Source organism: Pollachius pollachius (genome assembly GCF_949987615.1).
Source record: "Pollachius pollachius genome assembly, chromosome: 15".
Lineage (NCBI taxonomy): Eukaryota > Metazoa > Chordata > Actinopteri > Gadiformes > Gadidae > Pollachius > Pollachius pollachius.
This window is the reverse complement of record NC_136948.1, coordinates 19,337,248-19,348,457: the sequence shown is the minus strand read 5'-3', so window position 1 is coordinate 19,348,457 and position 11,210 is coordinate 19,337,248. Positions and strand designations below refer to the sequence as shown.

At 48.8% G+C, this 11,210-nt stretch overlaps 1 protein-coding gene across 1 annotated transcript in view; it reads left to right on the top strand.

Moving 5' to 3' along the window:
• Nucleotides 1-10,754, top strand: part of LOC307086803 (transcription regulator protein BACH2-like) — a 33,111-nt gene extending 22,357 nt beyond the window's left edge. The window contains exons 3-5 of the mRNA XM_079752135.1: nt 995-2,632; nt 6,960-7,166; nt 8,384-10,754. Coding sequence (XP_079608261.1) covers nt 995-2,632; nt 6,960-7,166; nt 8,384-8,947 — 2,409 coding nt within the window. The 3' untranslated portion in view covers nt 8,948-10,754. The remainder of the gene's footprint in view (nt 1-994; nt 2,633-6,959; nt 7,167-8,383) is intronic.
• Nucleotides 10,755-11,210: the final 456 nt, after the last annotated feature.

Sequence of the window (11,210 nt, the reverse complement as noted above, 5' to 3'; positions counted from 1 at the left end):
ACAAAAGTTTGTACCTACGTTGTGCAGCTCAGAGGTAACAAAGGCATTGAAGCTGTTGTGGTGTGTGTGCGTTTGATGAGAGTGGACACATTGTGCAGGAGAGTGTGAATGAAGAGGAGAAGAATAAGAAACCCTGCCATCTACCACTCCAATGGAGGATGCTTGTATCTGACATTACCATACAGTATAACGGCCCAGATACGTCATGGTGATTAATATGACTCTACCACATACGGCCATCGCTGGCAATTCTTCCTGTGTTACATGCCAAACATACCCCAATGGCTATGCTCTGTCTGTCTGTCTCTCTCTCTCTCTCTCTCTCTCTCTCTCTCTCTCTCTCTCTCTCTCTCTCTCTCTCTCTCTCTCTCTCTCTCTCTCTCTCTCTCTCTCTCTCACTCTCACTCTCTCTCTGTACGCCCAGAGAGACACAGTTCTGCACAAAAGGTGTCTGTTGACACACAAAAAATAGACACACACACACACCAACACGTGTATGTGCGCGCACACACATTCACGCACACACAGATGCGTACCATGCACCGTTATGATGAATGGGCTGAGTGGGATGAATGAGCAGGATGATCCAGGAGAGTATAGAGATTAAAACGTGGAAGATTTAAATTGAGATTGCCAGACCTTGCACTACTAGTGCAACCGGGATTGTAGGGTTCATTCTAGGGGATAAACATACCCCAAATGTAATCTGAGAATAACCCTCACTTTTTATTTTGTAATGTAAGCCCGCCAGAATTACTTGCGAGGTTATTTACTAGCTTTGTCACATACTGCATTGCATGTATACCTGCATGTATACATGTACACCTGTGTACCTGTTCATATTGTAGAAACTGTACAGCTGTATCAAACTCAACAGGGTGGCATCACCAGCAAAAGAAAGCCAACTGCTGCTCATTGTGCCCGAGTGTCTTATTTCAAATACACATCCTGCACGAAATACTTAAATGCTGTTGCTAACTCTACCCGCCCCCAGGTTACGGCTAAGGGCTTCGGTCCGCTGCTCCAGTTCGCCTACACGGCCAAGCTGGTGCTGAGCCGCGAGAACATCGCCGAGGTTATCCGCTGCGCCGAGGTGCTCGGCGTGCACAACCTGGAGGACTCCTGCTTCCGCTTCCTGCAGGCCCAGCTGCAGAACGACGGCGAGCAGCACATAACCAACGGCCGAGCGGCGTACGACAGCGACGGCAACGGCGAGCCCGGCGAAGACGACGACGACGACAACGTCACCGCGACCGAAGAGCACTTCCTGTCCAAGGCGCCGGGGGTGAGGTCGACGGACGTCGCCGAGGAGACCGTTGAGTGGCAGCACGAGCAGGGCCACGCCGCCATCGACCTGCCGCGCTGCGCCAAATACAGGAAGTACCAGTACCAGGACCCGCAGCATCAGAACGGAGACAGCCGTCACGGCGACGCCGATGGAGACCTAGTCAACCATACCTCAGTAGGCTCCCAGAGCCCCAGGCCCTCTGACAACGGCACAGCTGCTCCTCCTCCTCCCCCCACTCCCCCTCCCCATTCACAGGGGCACCTCCTCACCCCCTCCAGGATCAAAGAGGAGCCCTTTGTGTTTGAGGGGGAGGGGGGGGGCGGCGGCAGTAGCTGCCCTCCGGAGTCCTGCGCTGAGGAGGAGGTGCTGGAGATGGAGCTGGAGGTAGAGGGAGGCCCCGTGGCCTCGGAGCTGTCCCCCGGCGACAGCGGCAGTCTGCCCAGCTCCTGCCTGCGCTCCTATCTCCAGAGGGGAGGCCTGGATCTCACGGGGGTTCCCAGCACAACCATCCAGCAGCTGCTCTCCAGCAGACTGTCCCTGGATCACTACCGGGAGCTCGCCCGGGAACGGGAGCGCGACAGGGAGTCGGCCCCCCAGAGCCACTGCCGCAGCGGGGAGCTGAAGGCGACCTCGCTGGAGCCCGCCAACGGCTCCAAGACCGAGGCGGAGCTGGACCGCCGTAGCGTCATCTTCTCCTCGGCCGACGGCGAGCGTCTGGGAAGGCCGGCCCCCCACGCCTACTCCTCCTCGTCCGAGCGGAAGTTCTCAGAGAAGGAGCCGCCGCCCGACCTCCCGAAGGCGCCCTGCGTCCCTTCCACCAAGCACTTCCCCTCGGCGCTCCTGTCCTCCTCTTCCTCCCCGTTCGGGGACCAGGCCTCCTCGGTCGCCCGGCCGCGCCCCGTCTCAGCCACCGCCCCCACCACCGCCGCTCCCACCAGCTGCCCCATCCCTGTCCCGGTCCGGATGGCCACCCGCTCGCCCTCCCACCCGGCCGCCGAGCCCCGGACACGCACCTCCAGCTCCTGCTCCTCCTTCTCCTACCTGGAGGACGGGGGCAGCGGGGGCTCCCCGTCCAGCCTGCCGCAGTACGACTTCTCCTCGTCCTCGCCGCGCTCGCGCTCGCGCTCGGGCTCGGGCTCGGTGTCGGGGCTGGCCCGCTGCCTGGCTGGGGGCGGCGAGGAGCAGGGCAACCACGCCGCCGACGCCGTCTTCACTCAGGGTCGCGCCAAGATCAAGCGCGAGCACAGCGGCTACGGGCCCAACGGGACCAACTCCAGCGACGAGTCGGGATCCTTCTCCGAGGGCGACAGCGAGTGCGGCGTGCCCAGAGAGCCGGGGCCTGAGGTGGGTTTACTAGTGCATCTTTATTACGTTCCCCCCCACCGTCTACCTGCCCCATAGCCTTATCTCCAAACCAACAGAAGGTAGCGGGGCCCGGATAGATCCGGGTGGGGCCCACACTTCAATAGATCTCCAGAGGCAGCGCTTAATCAAACAGAGGGTCTGAAAGCGAATGTCCTGTCATGATGTGGAGATGTCATAGATCTGCAGACACTGCAGATAAATAAAGTGCGTGACGCTAGAGGATGGACTCTAGTTGAAGTCCGGTTTGAATCGCAGCCTTAATTGTATGCTGCCCTATTGCCCTGAGGTGATACTCCCACTTAGTTGAATGTACATTCCTCAAAGAGCTTGTGTAGATAATGGCTTCAAATGAAAAAGAAAAGGCCTATGAGTCATCAACCTTACCACAGCTTTGTGCCTGCCTACACATACTACATAATTGATTTGAATGTCTGGACTTTTGACGTGGTCTTAAAGAAGATTGAAAAAATGCATCGCCACCAAAAGCAGAATGCTACTGAACGTAAAAGACAACAACTGAAAGCAGTCGCAGTGGGTTTGCAGTCTTCCTCGGTTGGTGTTTCTATTACAGACACAAATAAAATGTCAATACAAGTTAGATGTTGTCTGTGGAAAGGGATGCTGTGCTGTCAGTGGTCATTGTCCCTAACCCTGCAGGGCTTTGCAGCCACTGAGCTCAGTCTGTACATACCCAGTGATTCACCGCCACTGTGAGCCCCAGTAGTTTCAGTTACATAAAAAAATGATATATCGCACATTCTATCTGCGATTTACAGAGGAGATCTATTCTTGGACCTCTCTGTGTCTTTGGAGACATGCCACACAGCAGAGGAGCCTGCACACCCACACACACCCACACACATTACACCCGCATAGTTGCACATGCACACACACACACACACACACACACACCCACACACACACATGCATATGCACACCATCTATGTGGAGTTGAGAGCTACTCGGTTGCCATGGTGATGCTTTAGCACATCCATATCTAGTGAGATGTGAGTTGTACGCTGAAACATGTGCACGGGAAACCTTCACACAAACATACAGACACACACACACACACACACACACACACACACACACACACACACACTATTATACCAATACACAAGAGAACTCGGCTGTGGATTAGAGTTCTGGTGAAGAGGTGTATGTGTGTTAATGCACAGTCTTATTATGTGCTTTATCTTACTTAACGTATCTATGAAACGTGAGCAACCAATCACGAGGCCAGTGAGTCGAGAGCAGTTGAAATGCAGCAGGTAATTTTTTAATTTTGACGTATTGACATTATAATCATTTCATGAGTGGGAATGCATTAGTGTCGTGTTAGTGTGCAATTATAATGTTCTTATGGTAGCCAGCCTATTATTTAGCTGTTGATTTACTAGAATAGCTTGAATTTGATCACATTTGTCTTGGCATCAAACCTTGGCAAGATATATCAAAGAAAGAATGTCCTGCTATACTATGTCTGGGGCACCCATCCCGACCCACCATGAAACTAGCACAAACACAAAACATAAATCAAAATAACACCATGAAAGCATACACACAGGTGTGTGACCAACAGGTGAAGTGTGTGTGTGTGTGTTTGTGTGTGTGTGTGTGTGTGTGTGTGTGTGTGTGTGCGCCTGCATTTGTGTGTGCGAGAGCGTGTATTTGTGTGTGTGTGTGGCATGTCCCAGTTCTTTGCATTGACCCAGTTGTGTCACACTGAGAATGGGGGTGCACACACACACACACACACACACACACACACACACACACACACACACACACACACACACACACACACACACACACACACACACACACACACACACACACACACACACACACACACAAACACACACACAAACACAGGATGCCCCGTAGCCAGGTGGAAGGTGTCCTGTCCGAGTTCCCTCCACCATCTGCTTCAACCACCCCTTCCCTCTCTCTCTGTGACACCTTCAAATATGGGCCATTACCACCCACCCGCCTCTCCACCCCTCCACACACACACACACATCAACTCCTTTTCTACAACATAGAGAGAGACCAATGAATCATGGTGGAGGAGTTGGGGGGCTGATAGATGGATTTAACTCTGCCATCAGTTAAGAGAGAGAGAGAGAGAGAGAGAGAGAGAGAGAGAGAGAGAGAGAGAGAGAGAGAGAGAGAGAGAGAGAGAGAGAGAGAGAGAGAGAGAGAGAGAGAGAGAGAGAGAGAGAGAGAGAGAGAGAGAGAGAGAGAGAGAGAGAGAGAGGGAGAGAGATGCTTGGCCCAACAACCTCCCTCTACACCCCAGTGCCTGTCTCCCTGCTGGGACCCACAGCCCATATACATGGAAACCAGAGCACCAGAGAGAGAGGGAGAGAGAGACTATGAGTGTCTAAAGGCTTACTCTGTCATTCTAACCTTATTATGTGACTGGTTGGGAGTCATTGGGCTATATATAGATGTGTATCAAGGAGAGAATGAAGAGCAGGATAGCAGGAAAGTGTAACGGGGAGAGCGGCACATCATTTTCCCTTCCCTTTGTTGCCAGCCAGTGTGGTGAATGACCTCATCTTTAAGCACACACTGCCCAAGTTCAACTCCATAGGCACACGCCACGGGAATGGAGAAATTGGCACGACGAGCATATTATACTAGCACTACTAGCACGAACGTCAGCTCCGTGGTCGATTCTAATGTAGGAAAGCCTATATAGAGGTCATTACACATGATCGCACAGGAGATTATTTTATGGTTTTGTGGTTGTTCAGCTGCTTCCTATATGACTTATTACCAAATAAAAAGAAAAGTAAAAGTAAATAATATGAAATAGACAATGCACAGTCTCCGGTTTATAACTGGCCAATGCAATCCCTGCATTAAAACAATAGAGGTATACATCAAAATGACAAACACGCATAGGGCTTTACCGCAAGAATCCCAACGGTGCAAATGCTTACGTCTAGCAAAGGGAGAGATCCTTTGTACAAATCTGGAAGAACCGGAAGGAGTAATTAGCGGCTGTATCGATGACTCACTATGAAGACATTGTTTGGAGAGGCATATTTGTTACGTGACGTTTTTATTTCAAATCTAAATAAATAAATCAAATTGTTTTAACGAGCAACTGACCGGCAATGACAAAGAAGTCGTCCATCTAATGCAAATCCCACCCCAGTCATTATCAAGGTCATGGGCTGGAATCTATCCCAGCCCATAATTAGCACGAGGTGTAGCTTAAAGACCATAGGATGCCTCCCCTTGCAGGATCACACACACAAGGCAACAATGTGAGATTCACTCCAAGTTGTGTAACCTGCATGCCTTTGGCCCGCACAAACAAAGGAAATAGGCCGACAGCCCAATGCAGAGGGGGTCGAAGCATTTTGATTTGAACTCATGGTTCAGATTGAAGAGGCACTCGAGCCTAAGCACTGAATCAACATTCCGACCCTTATTTTAGACCCGCGTAGGAATTCTGTAAAAAAAAATAAAAATATACGAAATACAATGCGGTTTTGTTGTGAATGAAAGAGAGCTCCTATTGTTCCGCTCAACCGTGTGACGTGAAACGCAGCTCTGTAGTGACATCTAGTGGACACATATGACCTATTCCTCCCCAGTGCACCACTGTATTGTGAAGGCAACTGGATAGGCTAATCCTCGGTCCTTTCTTTCAATTGATTATCCACAACTTTTTAACCGCAATTTTTTTTAACCTAACCTAATCCTTACCTTTCTTTCCCATGTTGTTTTATTTCTTGTACACAAGTTCATATCTCCCAATAGTTAGGGTTAATTCCTCCAATGGAAATGCATTTCATTGCTACTGGTTAAGTCATCTCTTGCCTCCAAAGAGGTGTGCAAGGGGATTGTATCTCGGCTTCATGAAACACAAGTTCAAGTTAAAGTTATTTTATTAGTCACAGCAGAACATAACAGGCAAAGCAGTCATAGCTGGCAATGATATTTTTGTTTCCCAAGCTCCCCTTAACAATGCAAACAATTAAAATATAAAAATTGTATAAGTAGATAAAGATAGTAAAAAGAGTAACAAGGTACAGTGCAATTAAGAACAAAATAGTTTAAATGAAACTTGAATATATATATTTATATATATATAAATAATATGTATATATATATATAGATACAGTAATATCTATATATATATATATCTATATATATATATAGATATATAAAAAACAATAAAGTGTCAATAAAGACAGTAAAGTCAATAAATGATTGACGTAAAGCAAAGAACGCATGAAACACAAAAGAGGGACCTAAACTCACATTGTGTGTGGTTCTGTAGGTGAAGCTTCCTTTCCCGGTAGACCAGATCACCAACCTGCCCCGCAACGACTTCCAGATCCTGGTCAAGATGCACAAGTTGAGCTCGGAGCAGCTGGAGTTCATCCACGACGTGCGACGGCGCAGCAAGAACCGCATCGCCGCACAGCGCTGCCGCAAGAGGAAGCTCGACTGCATCCAGAACCTGGAGGTGGAGATCCGCAAGCTGGTACGCTTCATGGCTGTTACACCCCTTAACCCCCGAGCTCTACACCCCTTAACCCCGACCCTATAGCTCTACACCCCTTAACCCCCGACCCTATAGCTCTACACCCCTTAACCCCTGACCCTATAGCTCTACAGTACTCCCCTTAACCCCCGACCCTATAGCTCTACAGTACTCCCCTTAACCCCCGACCCTACAGCTCTACACCCCTTAACCCCTGACCCTATAGCTCTACAGTACTCCCCTTAACCCCCGACCATATAGCTCTACAGTACTCCCCTTAACCCCGACCGTATAGCTCTACAGTACTCCCCTTAACCCCTGACCCTATAGCTCTACAGTACTCCCCTTAACCCCCGACCCTATAGCTCTACACCCCTTAACCCCTGACCCTAAAGCTCTACAGTACTCCCCTTAACCCCCGACCCTATAGCTCTACACCCCTTAACCCCTGACCCTATAGCTCTACAGTACTCCCCTTAACCCCCGACCCTATAGCTCTACACCCCTTAACCCCTGACCCTACAGCTCTACAGTACTCCCCTTAACCCCTGACCCTATAGCTCTACACCCCTTAACCCCTGACCCTATAGCTCTACAGTACTCCCCTTAACCCCCGACCCTATAGCTCTACAGTACTCCCCTTAACCCCTGACCCTATAGCTCTTCACCCCTTAACCCGTGATCCTATAGCTCTACAGTACTCCCCTTAACCCGTGATCCTATAGCTCTACAGTACTCCCCTTAACCCCTGACCCCGACCCTATAGCTCTACAGTACTCCCCTTAACCCCGGACCCCAACCCTATAGCTCTAAAGTACACCCCTTAACCCCTGACCCCCTGGCTCTACAGTACACCCCTTAACCCCGGACCCTATAGCTCTAAAGTACTCCCCTTAACCCCTGACCCCCTGGCTCTACAGTACACCCCTTAACCCCTGACCCTATAGCTCTAAAGTACTCCCCTTAACCCCTGACCCCCTGGCTCTACAGTACACCCCTTAACCCCGGACCCCTTGACCCCCAAGCTTTTACTTACGGGGATTTGTCTTGACCAATGTAATACTTGTTGGTGTCCTGACCCTTCTACTGTAAATCACAGTATCAACCATCTCATGATTATTGTTTTGTTGTTGTGTTGCATATTCTATAATAGTAAAAAGGTCTTGAATACGCCTTTCTAAGACATCGTATGTTGTGTGTCCTCTCCCGCCGGGCAGGTCAATGAGAAGGAGAAGCTACTGAGCGAGCGCAACCAGCTCAAGGTGTGCATGGCCGACCTCTGGCAGAACCTCTCCTACCTCTCCCAGGAGGTGTGTCGGGACACCCAGGGCAGCCCAGACAAGGCCCACGACGACCCCGCCCTGGACTCCGCCTCCGCCGCGGGGGCCCTGTCGCGAGCCGCTTGGGCCAGCGCGGCCCCCACCAGCATCGACCTCACATCCAACCCCGGGTCGCCTTCCTCCGAAGCAGGAAGGGGAGGAGGAGGGGGAGGAGGAGGGGGGAAAGCAAGAAGAGGAGGGAGGAAGTCAATTGTGGCGGCGAGTGTGGATCGGGCGCCGCTGGACGAGGAGAGACGGGGGCCCGGGATGCAGGGGTACAGCTTGGGGCGGGAGGAGCGAGGTCCTCCTGCTGTCTCTCCTCCTCCCCCTTCTCCTCCTCCTTCATCGCAGGAGGGCAGCTCCAGCGGGGATGTATGTAGCGCCACCGTGACGGTAGACTTCTGTCAGGAGATGACGGAGAAGTGCACAACAGCCGAGCAGCAGGCACACAGTTGTGCTTAAAGAAAAAAAAAAGAAATGGCCGCTGGCTATCTACTCCTTATTATTTTCTCTTTGTTCTTTTACGTGTTTTCGAGTCTTTGAATCTTTTACATGTCTCTCTACCTTGATATTTGAAGTCCAATTTGTAGTTGGTGTTATTTTTTGTTTTTTGTAATGAACAACACTAGAGTTGTCTTATCAGCAATACTGGTCACCAGGTATCTCTTTTGGACTGGTTACAATACCATTACCACGGGCAGCTTTTTCTCTCTTGGGCCCCGTCCACATGTTTGCATCTAATTTTGAAAGTACAAAACTCCAGTTCGCTCTAATTTTGTAGAAAATCTCTGCCCAAACGAGAAAGCAAAAGTGATGGAAAATGCGCATATTGGCCAGGCCAATAGGTGGCGACATTGTATCCAATATATAAGGTTAATACCAATTGAACAAGGACGCTCTGTGCAGATTACTGCCAAAGCAAATTGAGGTCATGATGTCACCGTTTAAAAAAAACATTGGTTTCACATTGCAATTTTCAGCCGACGACAGGCCAAAACAAATAGCCAATACTATGTTTTCAGAAATATAAGTAGGTAAAATAAGTATGTTTTCAGAAATATAAGTATAATAAGTAATAAGTACACTTGTGGATGGGGCCTCACTCCTTCTCTCTCTTGCTGTCACTCTTCTTCTCTTTCTTTCTATCTCGGCTCCCCACTTCTCTTTCGTGCGCCAGGGGAGGTTAAACTCAGGAATTACTCAGAATGTTCAGTAATGTCTCCCTGTTAATATGTACACACATTTTTACTTTAGAGTCCTGTCATAACTTGTAACCACTAAGAACCACCATAGTGTGGCTGTAAGTACTTATTTACTTACGTACAGGAAATATTTTCCAGTGGCATTAACAGGGTCTGTTTTAACCTATGGTTCAAACACAACCCACTACGGTTATTTGCTTAAGAAATGAAATGACACATGTTTTGAAATGATGTCAGAACTGACACAGATATCAACAATCAACATTTAAGGAGTGAAACAGGACTTTAAAGTGAAATGTTACCAAAGGTATGAATTTGTAAAATTTGTACATTTTAATGAACTGGGTGGAATGAGCTGTCATTATGCAAAGGTTTCACATTTTACTTTCTTCGGACTTCAAGTTCACAATTGCCGCACTGAAGTGGACTTTTCTGCATCCTCCGCCTCCTCTTACATTTAACTTTCCCATATCAGAGCGATACAGAGAGGACACATGTGTGCTACACAAGGAAATGTTTCAAATAATTGGCAAAACACAAAGTAGGAGCACTATCTGAGCACCTCCAAGAGGCCATGTTTAGCGTTCAAAAGCAGAGGATCGAGGAATGACCCCGGCACTTACAGGCGGACCTCAACAGAGCAACTTAATCAGACCGTTTGTTTGAGCCAGTAATTTATTGTCTATTGAATCTATGAGTGAGTAGTCCCTCCGTTTGGCTCTGGGATCCACTGTTGATGTTGTGTTGTACATAGGAGCCAAATTACCCCTACGGAATAAGCATTTGGTATATTTATGTAGGACGTTTGCGCAATTGAAAATGTTTCACATTTTCGTTTTTTTTTGTTGTGGTTTTTTGAATTCACGCAAAATATCTGATCATTCTCTTTTCAGCTTTCGATTAAGTGCATCTAATGGTGCACACTAACAAATTACAAGCTTCAAGAAAACAAAAAGGAGACTATCATTGCATCATTGATTGAGGGAGATGCCAAATTATTTAGCTGTTAAGTCAATTCTGAAGCACGTGGCAGGGTAGGCAATGACATGGAAAGGGTTGGCTGGAGACGTGTGTGTGTGTGTGTGTGTGTGGGGGGGGGGGGGGGGGGGGGGGGGGGTTGGCCCTGTACATTTTTGCATCACTATGGAGGGTTTTAGGATCAGAACCTGTTTCAAAAAAAGTCTAGATCTAAATTGTGAGTCTCCAATGTTGTTCGGGGTCCCCTTTTTGGACCTTGAGGTTTTGGGGCTGTCCTCTGTAGATTGGATGTATGATTGTGTTATGGATTACAAGTATACCCATGGTAAAGACGTGACCAACAGGTTATTACAAAGACGGACCCAAAGTCATGAAATAATCAACCATTCCAGAGCATGACAGTAAGGTTTAACTGAAGATGAAACTAGCCACCACAAATAATCCAGAGATTGTTAAAAAAATAAATCTAAACACGGAACGACCCTTAAGAAAACACTGAAGAACAGCTGATGTTAGATAGGCGTTGATTCATGTGAACATGCTAA